The sequence below is a fragment of the Artibeus jamaicensis genome, unplaced genomic scaffold, assembly GCF_021234435.1.
Source record: "Artibeus jamaicensis isolate MK-2021 breed Jamaican fruit bat unplaced genomic scaffold, CSHL_Jam_final contig_519, whole genome shotgun sequence".
NCBI lineage: Eukaryota > Metazoa > Chordata > Mammalia > Chiroptera > Phyllostomidae > Artibeus > Artibeus jamaicensis.
The window spans coordinates 21,194,886-21,215,216 of record NW_026521871.1 but is presented as its reverse complement, the minus strand read 5'-3'; the positions used below and the strand labels follow the sequence as shown (position 1 = coordinate 21,215,216).

Genomic DNA, 20,331 nt, shown 5'->3' with positions numbered 1-20,331 from the left:
ACAGCAGGTCCTCAAATGTTACTTGTATCTTTCCACTTCTTACTTTCCTCTCTTTTCGCTAGGACGATGTTTGAGTTCATTCTTTCCTCCCCAAGATGGCGGCATCGCCCACATCTAAATGTCCTACTCAAGATGGCATCGATCAGCTGAAAGTTATATCAGACCTTCTCAATATGGCGCCGACACCAGTCAGTACCATCTTCCGCTCTCTCCAAGATGCCTTAGCAGCTAGCTTCAACTTTGGGCATTCTGACCTTCTTAAAATGGCGCAACCGTACATATATTGATCCGACCTTCTCAAGATGGCACCAGTGTCGCAAACTTAGCGTCCCTGGCAAGATACTTCCGGTTGCGCCGGAAAAAAGGCAAAAAAAGCCTGCAGGGATTTGTGAAGGTCTCATCTCGGACTGGAATACTCTTGCCTGACCATGGACCGCAGGAAAAAGCCTTTGGATGTCACGGCCTCCTCGGTGAGTGCGGATATAGGTGATGCTACGGGCTCCGAGTTCTTTCCGCCTCCACCAGGGAAGAATCTTGGCTTACCTTGTTTCTTAACTGGGGACCCAGACCTGGCTTCCCCTCAAACAGGAACCCTGACCTGGCTTTTCTCAAACGGGAACCTGGACCAACTTTCTTACCTACAGGACCCTGAACTTGGCTTTTCCCCTCGGACATGCACCTGGGCTGGGCTTCCTCCCCCAGACACGGACGTAAACCTGGTGACTTTCCCTGGTTCGGAATCTTCCCTGCCTGCCTTTGCGACAACGGGTCCAGGCCTCCTTGCCAGCCTGGTTTTCCTTACGATCGTGAAGGAACAGCCTCCTGTGCTTACAAATTCCCCTTCCTGGTTCTCCTATCCAAAACATCAGAGTGTGACAGTTTCCCCAACCGGGAATTAAACGGTTGTTAATGCACCCATAAGACGATGCGGTGCCTTGGAGCTGTCAGGTCTGATGGGCTGTAAGCGTTTTTTGTTTGTTTTTGTTTTTCCCCGGTTTTAAGTTAGCTACTTCTAGGAAGAAACCCCGTTCTGTGTTCTTAGTTGTGTCCGCACTTCACATGCACTATCTTTTTGACTCCTCCAACTACTTTGGGAAGTAGGTGCTAGTAATTTTATACATAACGAAAAAGAGGCTTGGAAAGGTGAAGTGACATCCCCAGCTTACACACAGAATTCTTAGTGATAGAACCGGCTCATTCAGTCTGGTTGCCTTTTCCATTATATCAAAGCAAATTTCCTAACTTTTTATTTAATCTTGAATTACTGCAGAGTATTAGGATACAAGGGAAGTACAAGGAAACCATCTAAGTATCCCAATATTTGAACCCCTTTTCCTCATCTAATACTGAAAATGGTACTAATTACCATGTTTGATGATTAAGAACCAAAAGATACAAATATTAAAGTTATCTTATTCCAACAGGTTAAAATTAGTAGTGATCAAAATAGGAATGCCACATGACAATTTTCTGATCATCTTCCTTTTAAAATTAAAAAGTTGTTGTAGAATAGGAAAATGTATGGGCAGAAAATTGATGTGGTTAAAAAAGCTTAGAAGAAAAGGTGAATGATTTTAAAATGTTTTGTTAAATTTAGAATATTAGGTCCTGGGATGAATTGCCCTTTGCATTATTCATGCTAGGGCTACTTTTAAATTGATTTCTTCCAAAGTAGAAATCATTGAACTAAGTCATTTTGATTTCCCTTAAAAATCAGTCCATGATACTGGGCTTTGTAAGTTATGATTTACAAATACTCATGTGCATAAGCAGCTGTACCAGATTCTTAAAAAGAAAACTGCCATTATAACCTGTGACTGACACAGCTGATTGGTAGGAATGGGTATTCACTCAGTTGTCCTTTTTCCTTTGCCCGGGACTTTCCTGTTCTTGAACGCTGTGATTGAATTAAACTTAGAGTTTCTGAAACATACTAAAACAAACTAGGAAGCTTTCTTAACATTCACTCATTCCACTTTATTTTTAGCTATTGAAATCTGCCTATCTTTTAAGGTTCGGCTCAAAGCTGCTTCTCATCACTCTGGACAGAAGGAAATGCCCCCTTACCTGAATTTTTATGCTATTTCTACTACCCTTACAGCATTTATTATTCCTTACTGGTACTGTAAGTTACCTTTCTTATTAGACTGTAGGCTCCTTGTGAGACAGGAGTATGTCTAATTCATGTTTGTATTCTCCTCTTCAGTGTTAAACACCAGGCACATGCTGGGTGGTCAGATAGTTGCTAAACAAAAACATTTCCCTGTAGAAATAATAAATCGTTGTGATGATTAAATGAGATTATACCATATGAAAAAGCCAAGTGCAGTGCCAGTCAGACAGGTGCTTAACAGTGCTAGTTGAATTTGAATCTGAAAGATGCAGACTTCATTTACTTTGCTCTGTCAGTTTCCCTTTGCTCAGAAGAAAGCCTTTGAGTGTGTAGAGCTAGAGCAGAAATACATTTCCAGTGGAGACAAGATGAATATGGCTTAGTTTTATTTTTTACTGGATTCTACATGTAAACATTTAGTTTTGTATTTATTTTTGTCCATTTATAGGAACTTGGAATCTTGCTTTGAGAATTACAACTTAGAAATCCAGTCATTCATAGAATTGAATAAGTGTTTTTGTTTGTTTATTTATTATATTCTAGTTGGTAGACCTTAAGGCCGAACTCTTTCGAAAACAAGAAGAATTCAAACAAGAAAAACTTCTGAAAGATTCTGGAGTTTTGGGAAAACCAAAAACAACTAATAAGGTAAAAATAAGATCTAATTATCTCCATTGATTCCAAACATCGGGAATTATATCATACTTAGGTCTTTTGAAAATGTCTGTGGTATCTGCTATATATAAATATTAAGGAAAAATCCCTGTCTTGTATTTGACCATCTGCATGAGATGTCTTAAGTATTAAAATAGAAATTAGTAAGATTATTTAAAAGTGTATCTTAATGTTCTAATTCTTTAGCACTTCTTTTGAAAAAGTACATGCTGTTAATAAGTGGTTTATTACATTCTCATGGAAAATTATCTAGCTACATAGGTGTTATAAATCCAAACCAAGATAAACAGATAGTGTAGAAATATAGCAAAAATATCAGAATCTTTAAGAGTTATAAGTGGCTTTCCAGTTTTATAGATAATGTGTCTATTAATAATTATTTGTAATATATGTATTTTCATTATAGTCTTGAATCATTCAGGAGATAAAAGATCAAGCAGGAACCCTATGTGGTTGTATAAAAAAGTTCTTTATATGACTTAGGGCTTTTCTTTTCAGCTCCAGCTTTGCCATGTACACTCTGTTTGCAGGACATAAGTTGTCTGTCAGAAGATCTGGTTATCTCCATGGATTCATAAGATCTAATGGTGTCTTTTTTTCTCTAATGTACAAGTAGAGGTGCTTTTCAGTCACTTGGAGGCTCTGTTTTGTCTTTCCACATTATTCTCCAGAAACCAAGTATCTGGAACAAACAAAATGCAGGAGTTTCAAATCGAGCTGAGAAGGATGCAGAACAGAAGATAGAGGAACAGAAGACGTTAGACAAAGCCAGGTAAAGTTGGACTCTGGTCAGTGTTGTTACCACGTCCGTTACCCAAGCCAGGAAATGAAAGTTCACCTTTTACTCTTTTTGATTTACAATTTAAATTTTTATCATCCTTCTAGCAGAATGTTCTTTAAATATAAAATATACTCTAAAAATAATGTGATTTGCAGATGTATTTGCAATCTTAGAAGAAGATAAGACTCAACTTTAGTTTAAAGTTGAAACAGCCCTGGGTGCTGTGGCTGAGTGGATTGAGCACCAGCCTGAGAACCAAAGGGTCACCTGTTTGATTCCCAGTCAGGGCACATGCCTGGGTTGCTCCTGGGTCCCCAGTTGGGGGCACACAGGAGGCAACCACACATTGATGTTTCTGTCCCTCTCTTTCTCCCTCCTTTCTCCTCTCTCTAAAAATAAATAAATAGGGTGGGGGGGAGGGGGGAGGGAGAAAATGTAGACAACTGTAATTGGACAATAATATAGTAATTTAAAAAAAATAAAAATCAATGAATGTCTACTTAAAAATTTTTTTTAAATAAAAATAAATAAAATCTTTAAAAAAATACATTTAAGCAGAGTCCCACTTTGAGCCTCTTTTAGGCACTAAGATTTTCAACAAGTGTTTAAGAAGTATGCGGGAGTGTGGTTCTGGGCTAGGTAGTATGACATTAGCATTTAGAAACTAAATTTTGTACCCAACTTTTTAATATGAAAAACTTCAAATCAACAGAGTAACTGAAAGAAGAGAACAAAGAGCATTTAATACTCTTCACCTAAGTTCGCAAACAAACATGCCCCACCTCTGTCTTATGTGTGCATAGAGTAACTTTGTCGAGCATCATGATACTTGACATATTTTGGCATATATCTTCTAAGAACAGGAACATGCTTCTATGTAACCGCAGAAAATAGTAGTATCTGTTATACGGTTTGTATTCAAATTTCACCATTTATCCTAGTACAATTATGTCTTTTAAAGTTGTTTTTGAAAATTTAACCTGGGGTTCAGTCAGCGGTTACTCATCCCATTTACTTGTTTTGTCGTATCGCTTTAGTCTCTTTTACTTTAGAACAGTTCCCTGGCCTTTTTGTTGCCTGTTATGCTATTGATGGTTTTCAAGAGTCCAGGCCCATTATTTCTGTGGGTTCCCAAAATCTAATAAGAATCTCATTAACTACTTTTGATAACAATTCTACGTAGGTGATAATGTGTCCTTCCCTTGAATCACATTGGGAGTTTTATATTGTCAGTTTCACTTGTGACAGTAATAATAAGTCTGAGTCCCTTCGTTGTGGTAGGCCTGCCCCATTTTACCGCTGTGAGAGTGCTCGTCCCCATTTGTAGTTAATAGTGATCTGCGGAGGGAAACCACGAGATCGTGCGAACATTCCGGCCACCAACACATTCTCGCACAGCACTGCTGACCTCACCAATGAGTCATGCCGCTTGTCAGTTAGTACTTTGATGATTTCAAAATGATGATTTTCCTAGTTTTGTTCTTCCATCTTTATTTTATTTTTTTTTTTTCATTTTATTTGCTGGCATTCTTCTGCGAAGAAGCACGCTCCCCTTATTTGTAGCATTGCCTGGACTTAGGACCCAGGTTGTCACGTCTCTCCGGCCTGTGCCACGTGTGCTTTTGGTCCACTGCATAATAAAACTGCAGTTGGAAACCGTGGGTGCAAAAGTTACTCAGCTCTTCTGGGTCTGAAAAAAAAGGGCAGGATATTAGCATATTTGGGGGGTCATTTTTCTTAGTGTTTGACCTGTCCCCAACTGACATGAAATTTTACTTAAAGGTATGTTAATTCTGAGACATCTTTTTCACTATGGACATATTCTCAGAATTTTAATTTTGCTGAAAGATACTATATATATATATATATATTTTTTTTTTTAATTTTTATTTATGTATCTTTAGAGGGGAAGGGAAGGAGAGAGGAGAGAAACATCAATGTATGGCTGCCTCTCATAAGTCCCCTGTAGGAAACCGGCCCGCAACCCAGGCATGTGCCCTGCTTGGGAATTGAACCGTGATCTTTTGGTTCGCAGGCCCACACTCAATCCACTGAGCCACACTAGCCAGGGCAAGATGCAATATTTTAAAAAATATGTAAAATTTTTATTGAGAAATAACTGACATATAACATTAGTTTTAGGTGTACAACATAATGATTCAGTATTTGTATATATTGCAGAATAATCACAGTAAGTCTAGTTAGTGTCCATTACTATATATAGGTACAAATATTTTTTCTTGTGATGAGAACTTTTAAGATTCACTTTTTAAACAATTTTTAAATATACAGTACAGTATTATTAGCTATAATCACCATACTGCACATTATATCCTGGAGTTAATTTATCTTGTATCTGGAAGTTTGTAGCTTTTTGAGCCCTTTCACCTATTTGTCCCACCCTCACCCGCTGCTTATGGCAACCACCAGTCTGTTCTCTGTATGTATAAACTCGTGTTTTTTTTGTTTTAGAGTCTGCCTATAAGTGAGATCACATGGTATTTGTCTCTTTCTGTCTCACTTAATTCACTTAGCTAATGCCTTCAGGGTCCATCCACGCGGCTACACAGGGAAAGACATCCTCCTTCTCCGTGGCTGCGCCGCGCCCCACTGTGTGTGCGTCCCATTTTCTCCATCCGCTCATCCCTTGGTGGGCGCCTGGACTGCTTCTGTGGCTTGGCTGTATTGTAAACAATGCTTCGGTAAATGGAGGGGTGCATATGTCTTTTCAAGTTAGTGTTTTCATTTTCTTTCGGTAAATACTCAGAAGTGGAACTGCTAGATCATATGGTAGTTCTCTGTTTAATTTTTTGCGGAACCTCCGTACTATGTTCCAAAGTGCACCAGTGTGCATTCCCACAAACAGAGTACAAGGGGTCCCTTTTCTCCACATTCTCTCCATCACATATTATTTCTTGTCTTTTTGATAATAGACATTTTAACAGGTATGAGGTGGTATCTCATTGTGGTTTTGATTTGCATTTCCCTGATGAATAGTGATGTTGAGCACCTTTTCAGGTACTTAGGGGCCATTTGTGTATCTTCTTTGGAAAAATGTCTATTCAGATGTGCCAATTTTTTTAAAGATTTTATTTATCTTTAGAGGGGAAGGAGAGAGGGAGAGACATCAATGTATGGTTTGCCTCTTGTGCATCACCTGCTGGGAACTGGCCCGAAACCCAGGCATGTGCCCTGACTAGGAATCGAACTGCGATCCTTTGGTTCACAGGCCTGCGCTCAATCCACAGAGCTACACCAGCCAGGGCCAGATGTGCCAGTTTTTTAAAAATTAAATTTATTGGGGTGACATTGGTTAATGAAATTATAAGTTTCAAGTGTATCGTTCTTTGACACATCATGTGTATATTACATTGTGTGCCCACCACCCAAAGTTAAATCTTCTTTTGTGACCTTATACTTGACCCTCTTTACCCTTTACTACCCCTTCACCCCCTTCCCTCTGCTACTGTTGTCTGTGTCTATGAGTTTTTGTTTGTTTTTCTTGTTCGTTTGTTGCTTTCAGTTTTATATCTCACATATAAATGAAATGTGGTTCTTGATTTTTTTCTCTCTGACTTCACTAGCATGATATTCTCAAAATTCATCCATGTTGTTGCAGATCTCTGGCATTTTTTAAATTGGGTTATTTGGGGGAGTTGCTAGTAAGTTGTATGAGTTCTTTATATATTTTAGATACTGACTGCTTATCAGCTATACGATTTGCAAATATCTTCTCCCATTCAATTGGTTGCCTTTTCAATTTGTTGATAGTTCCCTTTGTGCAGAAGCTTTTGGGTTTGATGCAGTCCCTCTTGTTTAATTTTGCTTTTGTTGCCTTGCTTTTGGTGTCAGATCTAAAATATTATCACCAAGACCAATGTCAAGGAGCTTACCACCATGTTTTCTTCTAGTTTTATGGTTTCAGCTCTTACATTCAAGTGTTTAATCCATTTTAAGTTAGTTTTTGTGTGTGGTGTTAGAGATTGTACAGTTTTATTCTTTTGCATGTGACTTTCCAGTTTCCCCAACACTGTTTATTAAAGAGACTTCCCTTTCTCCATTGTGTATCCTTGGTTCCTTTGTCATAAATTACTTGACTGTATATGTGTGGGTTTATTTCTGTGCTTTCAATTCTATTGCATTGACCTATGTGTGTGTTTATATGCTAGTACCATACTGTGTTGATTACTATAGCTTTGTAATATAGTTTGAAACCAGGGAACATGATGCCTCCAGCTTTGTTCCTATTTGTTCAGATTAGGAACCCTTGTCTGAAAAGACTAATGCCAAGAGTTTGCATCAAATGTGGTGATCAACTTGGAAGGTTGCAAATGGGAAATGTATATATTTGGACATCATTCTCTCTTTGGGGTACTTAAGTTGCATTTGGCATTTAAATTAAGTTAGAATCTTCATTTGTTCATTTATTTATCAAAAACCGATTGAATGCCTGCTATGCTTCAGGTGTTGTTGTAGACACTGAGATACAGTTATGAATAAGGGAAACATAGGCCATGCTCTCATAGAGCTTACATTTAGCAAAGCAGGCGTGCAGAGCAGGCATGGCTGGATCTGGTGGTGTCCTTGGGATGGGGTGGCCAGCTGTAGTCAGGATTGTATCATCATCAGGCTGGAGCTCTTGGGAGGATCTTGGTAATGGAGCCAAGGATGGAACAGTGTGTGGGGGGGGCATTATAAGACGTTTCTAACACTTCTCTTGTTTTCTCCAAGGGAGAAATTGGAAGAAAAAGCTAAATTATATGAAAAAATGACTAAAGGAGACTTTATAGGTAAATAAAAAATTTTTATTTATGCTTTATTTTCTACAATGCATACAGCTCTATGATATTTAATTATTATTAATAACTGAAAGAATAAGGGGACATTTTAAAAACCAAACTGATTGGTTTTTGTGCCAAAGACAAGAAAATTGGCAGTAATTTCTCACTTGTCCTGGTGGATATTGGGTGTGTGTTAGGTGTTGTGAGGGGCCAAGCAAGTACCATATAAGCCAGATCCTCTGCTCTCAAGAGGGGGCAGGGTCATCAGTGGAGGGAAGTGGTACAGGGCAAAGCAAAACTAGGAAACGAGGTCTAAATAAGCCACAGTTATGAACAATTACAGCTGCGTTAAAAACTGAGAGGAATTATGGTTTTCTGTTTTGTCTGTGATGTGCTTATAATTGCTTTTAAATAACAATAAAAAGAGATACCATTTTCCTCATACTTACCTCCCACACCCACCCAGAGAAAGAAGACCCAAGCTACAGCTAGACAACAGTAGAAGAGCATTTGTAGAGCAGTTTACAAAGAATGCATACGTGGAAGTCTTTAGGGAGAAGACAAGCTCCAATAGGGGTCTCAAAGACTTTGGAGAGCTGGAGAAAGGGATTCCTCAGGGTGGAGTGGTGGGAGCACATCAGTGGCAGGGAGTGGAGGTGGGGGTGGCAATGGTGGGAGCAGATTAGCCAGCAGAGGGAGGTTGGGGAGAGTGGTGGGAGCAGATCAGCAGAGGGAGGAGGGGGCCAACTGTATGGCTGGGCCTGTGGGCTGGGAAAGGGATCAGCAGGGCAGCGGTAAAGAGGCAGGCTGAATCCCAGTTGTGGGCTGCCCACCCAGCCAAGCTCCCTCTACCCAGACAGCAGAGGCATGTTCCCTGTTGGTGGGGAACCCAGCATGAGAAGGTTAGGCACTCCGAAAGCTAGGGGCCATGAGGAGAGAGAGGCTTTGCCTTCTTCCGGAAGAAGCAGCAGGGTAGCCAACAACTAGGTGGACTCAATATTATGTGGTCTTATAACTCAGCTCTGGGGAAGTGCATCTCTTTCCTGTTTGAGGCATTTTGTGTCTTTTTAAAAAAAATATTGCTTGTGTGGGAAAACCTTCATTAAAAAATTTCAAGTCTTTTCTATTTTGATTCCAACTTGAATTGTTAATATGGGATTCAGATGCACAACAGTACGCCTCTAGATGTAGAGGTTTGGTCTTGTCTAAACCACAGGCCCGCCTCCTGATAGGCACACTGGGCTTGCATGTTTGAGCAAATTAAATTTTGGAGCTTCAGTTATTCTATGCTGTACAGCGGGGGAACACCAGCATCCGGTAATAGGGAACCTAATGTCTGTTCCATCTCAGACAAAGACTGGAGTGACTGTATCTTAAATCCCTCATAGAGAAACTTCACATAAACATTATTTGTGAATACATCAGACATCCCAAATTATATGAAATCATGGATTTCTATTTAACTTTTCATACACGTTTAGCTCAAGGAGATCATAAGTGCTGAGGGCAGAGAGCATCTTGCACATCTCTGTATGTCCTGCAGATCTCGGCAGCATGTCTTGTCTGAAAGTGGTGTTCATTGGATCAAAAAGAATTTAAGTGACTATTTTCTTTTTACGTATATTCTGACCCTTAAAACACTTACAGACCACAACAGTGGAATTAGGATTAAGTTGTACAGCTCACCCGATTAAAGAGGTGTATTCCCTGTAACAACCAAGATCTATTGTTCTGGTCTGACAACGGGAGAAATGCAGTTCTACTTTTGTGCTATGCAATTGGATGTATGAATCTCTTGAAATCAAATGGTTTTTTTATCTTAAAATTACATTCTGAGACAGTATTGCTGACTCAGTGTATTGTTGACAAGGCAGCAGAAAACTTCAGGCTTTTTAAAGATTTTTTGCATGGTATGTTTTTCCAGTGGCCTATTTTATAGCTTCCCTGTCAAGTCTTGAGGTGGCTTGGTCTTTGTAAGTGTGGCAGGGGGTGGAGTCATTGACCAGCGAATTGCCGGGCATGGAGCCACCCATTGAGGAAAGTGATTGCTTTGTATCAGTTCCATGTGTGGTTTTCTTCTTCGATGTCAAGAATCTGACAGTTGATTTTTATGTCCTAGATGAAGAAGTGGAGGATATGTACCTTGTGGATTTCACACAGAAGATCATAGACAAACGCAAAGAAATGGAGGTGCTTGGTGCCAACAGAGGTTCTAGAAAGGCAGGAGAAAGAGAAGATGATGACGAAAATCTTTCTGAAAAAGATATACCTCCTCCCCAGGACCCCAGTGAAGAATGGTTGGTGATATTATGTGATGTAATCATATTAACGTTGTCAGGCTGTGTTTACCTTTCAAGAGTGATTTTGTTGGTTGTTATCAAACCATTTCTCTTTATCTTAATTTTTTTTTCTTTTGAGACTCTAATAAGATTTGGATTTACCGATATAGAAAGAATAGCTCCAGTGAAGAAATAATTACAAATAAAGATTGAACTCTTGTGCAGGGGGCATTGAGACGCCTGTTTTGTTGATGTGAACAAATTGTTTGAGCAGAAGCATGTCCCTTTGTTACCCGTGGCCGTATTCAGACTCCAGGGAGAGTCGTTGGTCCAGGTAGTGGTGATCTCTCTTTCCAGCGTGCCTTACTCTGGCTGTCACATTTTCTGGCAGTGTAGTGCAGGCATTATGGACCTTGAACCTGGATGGCACTGGCTCTGCCTTTCCCTGGCAGTGTGACCTGATTAAGTCCCTCACCTGTAAAGCAGCAATAGCGGTGCCTACTTGTGATCGTCTGCCTTAAGCTTCCTCCAGGAAGTAAGAGTACTTTAGAATATCCAAGAAACTGCTGTCTGCAGAGTACAAGCAGACATTTTGTAATAAATCTTTATCACTGAAGTTATTCTGAATTTTACCTACATTAGGCGAATAATGGGGAAACTAACCTAGTCTTTCCTTATAAAGAGACCAGTGTGTCAGTAAGAGACCAGAATGCAAATTTCATTCTGATGATTTTCTCTCCGTCAGACATGGTTTAGAAACTTGTTCATTAGTGCTTAAAGTGATGTAGAGATGCACTGATGCTAGGAAGATGTCCTGGGAGTAACTACCTCCGCCTGCCCAGCCTCCTGCCTTCGAGGGTGTGCGGAGCCCACCCTCTTCCCTTTGGGGCTCAGATACCCTCCTGATCACGGGGCCTTGTCAGGAACTGCTTGAGGTTGTTTGCAGTGTTTGTTGACTTACATCAGCCTCCCCCAGTGGGCAGGAGTCATTTATAAGCTGAAGAGAGCAGTCCCTACTGAGGAATGCAGACACCATGCCTCTTGGCACGTTAGGGTAGGTTATCTGGCTACACGCTTGCTGTAAGCAGCCAGGAGAGAAGCAGATACAGTGCAGCCTGTTCTATCAGCGTGGATGCATTCTAAGGGATTCTCCCTCGTCTGGACGGTGGTGGCACTTGGCTAGGTCCCACTGTTTTGGCTCTTACCTTTTCTTTATTACTGACATGATTGGCCCCATGAACAGAGAAAGATTTGAGGCAAACCTTCGATGCTTTTAACATCCTGCCTGCTGTTGTTAGTTAAGCTTTTCATGGGTATGCGCCTTAGCTTCCCCCAGAGCTCTTCGGAGATGACCTGACTTTGCTCTCCTGTGGGACTTGGGTTTCCAGTGACTGTTTCCCTGAGGGCTTGCTCAGTGACTGCTGATTACAGAGAGCAGTTGCTGGCTACTGTCTTGCCACTTCTGTTTTGATGGGATCTGTTTTGGAGACCTTCTCCAGAATCAGAATAGCCTATAATTGCTTTTCACAGCCGAAACCTCAACTCCTTTGAAAGGTTTGGTGTCTTTTCTTATTAATGCCTGTAACATTACAAGCAATTTGTCAGTGATTTGAAGAGTTTGGAGGGCAATTGAAGGTGTCACATGCCACCATATGGTGAATCAGGAAGACACACTGCGAGTAGTTCTGGCACTTTTTTGTGTTGTTAAATTAGGCTTCAGAATTGTAACTGCTTGTAAAATCCTTTCAGTAGTTAGTTAAATTCCAGGTGGTGGAAAATGGTTCTGCAAAAATACTGTAAATAATTACTTAGACCATCTGGCTAGATGGTTTTCTTCATTCATTAAAAAAAGAAGAAGAAGAAAAGGAGAAAAATAAACTGCTTTCTGCAGTTGAAGCTTTATTTCTTGTGGTAATCAGCTTTAGGACTTCAGCAATGGATTCCCATACATTCTGTTTTTAAATCACGGGCTGACACTGGAATCAGCATGTGGAGAGGAAAGAAATCTAACAAAAGCCGAGTCACATACATGGGAATCTGACCTTGAGTTGGTCCACGAGCAGGACTGGCCACCCTCTGTGTTTTTAAGTACCCTGCTAAAGGCTGTGGGAAGTTCCCTGCCCATAATTTAAAAAATAAAAAGTCTGTTTCATCATAACGCAAATGAAATATTTTTTATGGAAATCTGTCCGTGTTACCTGTTGTGAAAAGTCTGAGTATTTCATTTGCTTTGCTCTGCCTGGCTCCCTAACTACTGTCTAGTTTGGGTTAGGAAAGAGGAACTAAGGGTAAAAGATAACAGACTGGCCTACTAATGAAACGTTGCCTTCCTCCTAATTAAAGAGACTCCCCAAATACTGTGACTTATATTAAGAAATAAATTTCTAATTTTGGGGGAAGAATTGTACCAATTAGAAGAAACAAAGGAAAGGATAAAGTGTCGGATTTGGAAAGACTGAGGAAAATTTGAGTCTGGTATGAAGCACAGTTACTGTAATGCTGATAAACCATTTGGAGTTGTCCAGAACAGATTAAAGTAAGTTCTGAGATGCTGCAGCAAGGGTAGCTATGGGTATTTATCTTTGAAATCAGAGACATGTGTGATTTGATCATTCTCTGCAGTTTCTAAAACCAGGATTTAATAAAGGGCGGTGTGTTTATTGTGTGTCAACTTTTAACTTTAAAAAGCACGTTCTTGTCAGTGTTAGTGGTCTCTCAGGTTGGAGTGTTCTTGGGTGTGAGGCCTACATTAATTTTTTACTGTGCACTGACTTCCTAACTTAGGGAACCAAAAGTCGTATAGAAAGCCTTCATATCTTCACTTTTATTTCAGGGTGGATTATGTGGATTCTTTGGGGCGATCCCGGCGCTGCATGAAAAAGGATTTGCCACATCTGCTGGAGATGGATAAAAATCTTCAGGGGAGGCTGTAAGTGTGTTTATATGCAAAGCTTTGTCCAGGCCTGAAATGCAGACATGGGATAGTTTTGTGGGCAAAGTTGTCTGGAGTCAGTTATGTTTGGTGCTCCAGGAGGGAGACCTTTTATTAATTGATACGAATATTTGCTAAAGCACTTATTCATACTTAGCATACACATACACACATAATCCACACTCGGAACAACCGGAATGGATGATCCATATCATGTAGCTACTAAAATGAATAAGATGGAGCTACGTCTGTTTACCGGCGTATTGCAGGTATTGCAGGTTTGGTTCCAGACCACCACAGTACAGCAAGTATTGCAGTAAAGCAAGTTACATCAAGTTTTTGGTTTCCCATCGCATGTAAAAGTTACATTTACACTATACTGTCGTCTAGTAAGTATGTAATAGCATTATGTCTAAAAGAAAAGCAGTGCATATACCTTAATCAAAAAATACTTTATTGCTAAAAAATGGTAACCATCGTCTGAGTCTGTTGGAAAAATGACACCAATAAACTTATTTGGTGCTTGATTGCCACAAACCTTTAATTTATAAAAAATACAGTATCTGCAAAGTGCAATAAAGTGGAACGTGATAAAGCAAGGTATGCCTGTACTTCGAAGGATTTCTAATTGCAGAATAACAAATAAGCCTAAACCAAACCCACCAACAAACCTCTGTGGAAAAAGGTATTTCAGAATATACACTTGATTATCACACAGGAAATGGGGCAGGGAGGCAGTTAGCTTATTAACTTTTTCACTATATGTCTTTGCATTTTGAAGTAAGGGCCTTATAGCTAGATGTTTTTTCCTGTAGGGCCTGAGACACCTAAGAGGTAACTTGCTAAAATATCCCAGGGAATAAAATTCCTTGCACCAAGAGCAGCTTTTGTGTAGAAAATATTCAGGGAAGTTCCACCTTGCCCAAGACCTGCAGGTTCAGGTGGGCCTGGGCTTGGCACAAAGGGGGAAGTGCAGAACCCCTAAACACGAGGCGCTGGCCAGACCACAGTGCTATGCAGCTTCCTCAGCCCTGCACAGGAGACCATCCAGAGGAGGCCTGTACATCCTCTTCCCTGCCCGGGCGCCCTCCCTATCTTCAGCCCAGAACCAGGATGGGTAGGAAAGTGGTCTGACTTAAGTGCAGACAGGATTCCATTTTGCTGATGTAACAAGTTGGCTGCCTGACTTACAAAAGGTGAAAATGTGTTTTAGTTTTTCCCAGTGGTATGGTGGGTCAGAAACCTCTGTAAGGAACTGTTCTCTTTATCAATTATTCATGATCCAACTTGCTGTTTCACAGCTCATATCTAAAGATAGTTTTTGCTTTTTTCTCCTACTAGTTTTGTTAGTCCTGCTAATGAAAAAACCTTATTATCTGAAGATATGAGAAAAGAACTTCAGCGCCAGCAATGGGAGGAAGAAGAACGGGAGGCTCTGAAAAGGCCGATGGGGCCCATACATTATGAAGATATTCGAGAAAATGGTATAATCATCTTGCAGCTTTTAAATCATGCTTTTATTTTGAACTGATGGCAAGCATAAAAGGAAGTATTCATTCATAAAGCAGCAGTTCTCAGGTGGAAATAAAAGACTCTGCTTTGGAAATTGAAACTATCCCCTTTGTTCACTTCATAGCCTAAAAAATACTCATATTGGGAATATCTTCCTAACAGAGGGTCTATCTATTAACGCAAGAGTTTGTACCCTGAGAGAAACTGGGACAGCCTGTGACTGAAAATGAATGAGTTTGTTATGTTTATCGGTTGGCAAACAGGATGAAAACTTCCTAACTTGCTTTTTTGCTTCTCTGCCTTTTTTTCCCCTTTTTAAAAAACTTGTGCCAAATATTATTGTATATTATTATTATTAACCAAGTTTCTTGTAGGTTGTCATTTACTGCTCAGGGAAATCTGTAATCTCTCATATAATTCTGACTTCTTTCAGAGGCCCGGCAACTTGGCGTCGGATATTTTGCATTTGCCCGAGATAAAGAGTTAAGAAATAAGCAGATGAAAACTTTAGAGATGCTGCGTGAACAGGTACAGATTAAATCCAGAGCTGATGTTGAGAGGGATTTGAGCAGCTGGTTTTGTTGGACCATATGGCAAAAAAATTTAGCAAATTAATTAGAAATTTAAATTGATATTCAGAATGCAATTACAGTTTTCATAATGGTAATTACCTTATTATTTTGGTGTTTTAAACTTTAAGATTATAGCTGCTCAGAAGTAACCTGTGTAACTTTGAATTTAGTTTCAAATATACTTATGGAGTGGCCTGAGTAAGAAAATAGGAAGTTCTTATGGGATTAAAAAGTAGAACAGAATTGGTTGGGTTTTTTTGAACGTTAAACCTTCCAGGATGCTCTGCGAACACTCACTAAACTTCAAAGAACGTCAGAGGGCTTGTGTAAGAGTGTTTTCTGAGTGTTATTTTGAAGATCTCAAGGATAGCTTCTCAGAGGTGGCATGAAAATCAATTCGTATATTTTTACAATAAAATTAATTATTTCATCCTTTTAAACAGAAATATTATGAATTTGCCTTAAAGCAAATAATTTTCTAATTCTCTGTTCTCTTCAGACAACAGACCAGAGAACAAAACGAGAAAACATAAAAGAAAAGCGAAAAGCTATGTTAGAAGCAAGACTTGCTAAACTCCGACAAAAAAAGATGAAAAAATCAAAAGATGATGGAACAGAGGAAGAAAATAAAGGTGTGTTATGGCTCATGTTAATAAACTTCAAAGGAGAAGATTTTAGTTCTCTTGATGTCTCAGTAGTAATGCTAGCAATCTGAAATTGACTGTTTAGTTCTGTTCTCTAAGAAAGTACCTTTGAGGTGCTGCCAGGAGCAGTTTTTATGAGCAGAGAGATGTGGACTGACCCACAGGGCATAGTGTTAGGTCACAGATGAGGGAACTGGCAGTACATTGAGTGTCTTCATAGTAACTCAGACTCATGCAGTTGTGTACATGTGTGTTCTAAACCTAATTTTTTTTTGCCGTGGGTATAGTTTTTGTTGATTATTATGTGTTAATTTGTTTTAAAGAAGAAATATACTTACAAAGTTAGATAATAAAATGAAAAATTTATGAATATGAGCTTACAAAAAGCCTGTTGAAACACTTGGAAACACTTAAGTGTTGTTTTCAGACTAGTTCACTGTGAGTTTTACTGGTCTGGGCTTAGTTGCTCTGACAAGGAGACCCCTTCATAGAAGGCCTCGAACAAGAGGGAAGTCTGCTTCTCTCTTTCAGCGTTTCAGAGGTGGTGGGTGTCCAGGGGGGTGTTCACGCTCTGCCCCAGAGGGCCGCCCAGTCTTCAGCTTCCTCCTGTCTTGCTGTTTCTGCCATTCCCTAGAGCAGGGGTGTCAAACTCATTTTCACTGGGGGCCACATCAGCCTCATGGTTGCCTTCAAAAGGCGGAATGTAATTTTAGGACTGCATAAATGTAACTACTCCTTAACTAGGGGCAAGGAGCTCGGTGCTGCCGATGGGTAGGAACAAGGTGCCAGGCTGGATAAAATGAGGTGGAGGGCTGGATTTGGCCCTTAGGCCTTGTGTTTGCCACCTGTGCCCTAGGGGGTTGCTCTCACCTGCACAGTGGAACCTTGCTCCCTGGCTCCTGTTCATTTTGCAGCCTGGAGGAAGGAGGAAAGAGGGTAGGGGACCCAGCTTCCTTTTTGAGAATGTGACTCTGAAGTCACTCACAGCCTGTGCATTTACATCCCCAATGGCCAGAATGCAGGGAGGCTGCAGACTGGCCTCTGCCTCTCTGTGCAGAGAGATACCATGTTTCCAGAAATTTGGGGCATTCCGGTCCCAAAAGGAAGGAGGGGAGTGTGGGTTCTAGGGGCATATAGAAGCCTCTCCAGCCCTCGCAGAAGTCTTGTGCTTAAGCATGGGCCATTTTCTAATTCTGAACACAAGTTTAATTTAGCTTTGAAAGGAGACCAGAAACATTTTTGAATAGGAAAATCATTCATTTAACTTGTCTCCCTGTAACATGTTAAGCTCTGCATGTTGTTTATTTTTGCTGTACTCCTGAACATCTGTGATTTCCACAAGTTGTAAAGTGTCACTACAGTGTTTTTAAAATATCCATTCTTCTTTAAAATATAGCCAAAGTTGAATAGCCAACAGCCTGTCACCAGGCTTCAGCTCTTCATCACCCCGAGTCCCCTGGCTTCACCTGAGACCCTTACTTCAGTTGAATTACTGGGGGGCTTTTGGTCCTTCAGTTGTTGGTCTGGGGATGCAGATACTTTGAGCGCTATGCAGCCTGGGTTTGAGTCCTGGTTCTTAGCACTTTTGACCTGTGGGGCATTTCGGAGCTTAATTTTTCTCATCTACAAAGTGGGAATAAAATGGTAATACCAATACTGACTTTCTTAGGGTTGTTACAGAGTTAAATGAACTATTATATACAAAGTATTTAGCTCACTTCTTGGGACATGATAGGGGCTCAATAAATACTGATTTTTACTTCTATTCTCAGGATTAGTATATTCTATTAAAAAAATTGAGTAGCTTTAAGCTTTATTATAATGAAGTCTTATTCCCTTGCAAAAAAAATAGATGGAGATGTTATTGGACCCTTACCACCAGAACCAGAGGCTGTGCCAACTCCACACATTGCTGCCCAGAGCAGCAAAGTAGAAGTCATCGTTCAGGAGAGGAAGGATACCAGGCCCGGAGTGCCGCATGTCCGGGAGTGGGACCGAGGAAAAGGTAAGGGGCGTAGGCTCCAAGGTGTAGAAGTCTGTTCAGTAGTGGGCCTGCACAGGAGATTTTTCTGATTCTCCTGATCCCAGTGTGATTCTGATGAGTCTTTGTGGTCCTCCGAAGCTTACAGAATTCCCCAGACCCTTGTGCCTGTCTCTTCTCGACGCCCAGACAGAGCTGTTTATGAGCAGGCACACCAGAAAGGGCGGTTACAAAAGACCGTGATCCAAAAGGCATCATGTGGAAAGATGAGGTGTTTGGGTTTTTTGGGAAGTGCTTGGGGAAGTTTTCTGAAATTGGTGCTGCCTTGTGGTTTTGCAGCTGTGGAATGCCATTTCTCAGGGACTGCTTTTACACTCTTACAAAGGTTTGATATTTTAATGTGTTCTGTGTTTTTAGCAGTCTCTTTTATGTTCGGTCAGAACGGTCTGCATGCTAGTGTACTACCCTGAATCCACATGGGGTTTCACTGGGGTGTGTGGAGTTTTCTGTAAATGCCCCGTGGTGCCCACAGCAGCCTCTCTTTGGAGTACGACTGTGTTTTATTCCTTTTTGAAAGAGACTGTGTGAGTACTACATTAGCTTGTGCTGTCTGAGCTAATGAGATCAAAGACAAAAGTAAAAGATATACAAATAGGTGAGTGCCTTTGGTGAGTGCAGCTCTTAAAAATGGAGCTGAAATACCCACTTAGATTCGGACGGGCTGCACAGTGTCAACTGAACTCACACGGTAGCATTTGTGTTTGCTGGGAAGTGCCTACAGCATCATGTCAAGCAAACGATTTGAGAGTTTAATTTTTCTATATTTTCTCTCTTTAATTTTTTTAAAGGAATTTATTTATTTATTTTTAGAGAGAGGGGAAGGGAGAGAGAGAAACGTCCATGTGTGGTTGCCTCTTGCGTGCCCCTTGTATGTGCCCTGATTGGGAATCAAACCAACGACTCTTTGGGTTGCAGGCCGGCGCTCAGTCCACTGAGCCACACCAGCCAGTGCTCTTAAGTTTAATTTTAATGCCTTTTTGTCAGTGTTTCCAGAGCCTGCCAGACTTCTCCACAGAGCCTTTCTTAAATCTTTGCCCTTTGGGAGGTAGTCACTCCCTTAACCTAGTTCCTTGTGCTTCTGCAGACGTTACATGTGCCTCATATTATATTTGTGTTATTGCCATCCATGTTCTCCAGAGAATTTGAGGTGGTTTTTAAGAAATAATATAATAATTAAGAAGTAATAGCAGTAAGAATTAATCTGATTCAGTAGTCAGTTTTAATAATACTCTTTCTTATTTTTATTAGACTTTTCCTTCGGGTACTGGTCGAAGAGGCAGTCAGATCTCCGGGCTGAAAGAGATCCTGAGTTTGCCCCACCATCGGATTACTTCGTGGGTCAGAGGAGAACTGGTCAGTTCAGTAGCCAGACGTGGAGCAGACCTGCACCTGCACAGAGTGACAAAGAGCAGCACCCTGGCCAGGGCCCCGGCCCCAGCTGTTCAAATACATCATCCTTTCCTGCCCCCAGCAGCCCACCGCCAGCCCCCACGGTCACATTTGAAACTCTGGATGATATGATATCATATTATAAACAAGTGACATGAACTTAAAAAACATTCTGACCCTGGTCCATACTGCTGATGGTATCTTCCTCCCCTAGACTGGAGAAAATTATTTACCTTTAGGGAGTGAATTGTAACTTTCTTTTCCTGTCCTTTCCATAGAAGATACAGTTTGGATTTGTCAGCAAGGAAGAAAATGAATGATACCATAGGAAATCTGGAGCCAATTGGCTGTTCGTTTCTTTCTAATTGGTATGGAGACTGTTTCTTTCTAATTGGTATGGAGACTGTTCATCTGGATTCACATATAAGCTGTGATAGAGTAGAAATATTATGTAATATTTGACACTGAGACGCTTTCAGTCCTGTTTTTCGTGCCCACTCTCATGACATACTCAGATTTAAGGACTCTGTTTCTTTCCTTCTGCAAAGGCTAGCATGTAGACGTCTTTTTCCAAGGGGTTAGCTTCTGGATCAGTTGATGGTGCATCTGTCA

At 40.5% G+C, this 20,331-nt stretch overlaps 1 protein-coding gene across 1 annotated transcript; it reads left to right on the top strand.

Moving 5' to 3' along the window:
* Window positions 1-364: 364 nt before the first annotated feature.
* CCDC174 (coiled-coil domain containing 174) lies at window positions 365-20,095 on the top strand. Its single transcript, XM_037139364.2, has 11 exons — window positions 365-470; window positions 2,657-2,761; window positions 3,460-3,560; window positions 8,301-8,359; window positions 10,470-10,647; window positions 13,463-13,558; window positions 14,903-15,045; window positions 15,507-15,601; window positions 16,145-16,277; window positions 18,142-18,294; window positions 19,579-20,095. Exons 1-11 carry the CDS (start codon window positions 429-431, stop codon window positions 19,875-19,877), a joined length of 1,404 nt encoding a protein of 467 aa, XP_036995259.1. The 5' UTR covers window positions 365-428; the 3' UTR covers window positions 19,878-20,095.
* Window positions 20,096-20,331: the final 236 nt, after the last annotated feature.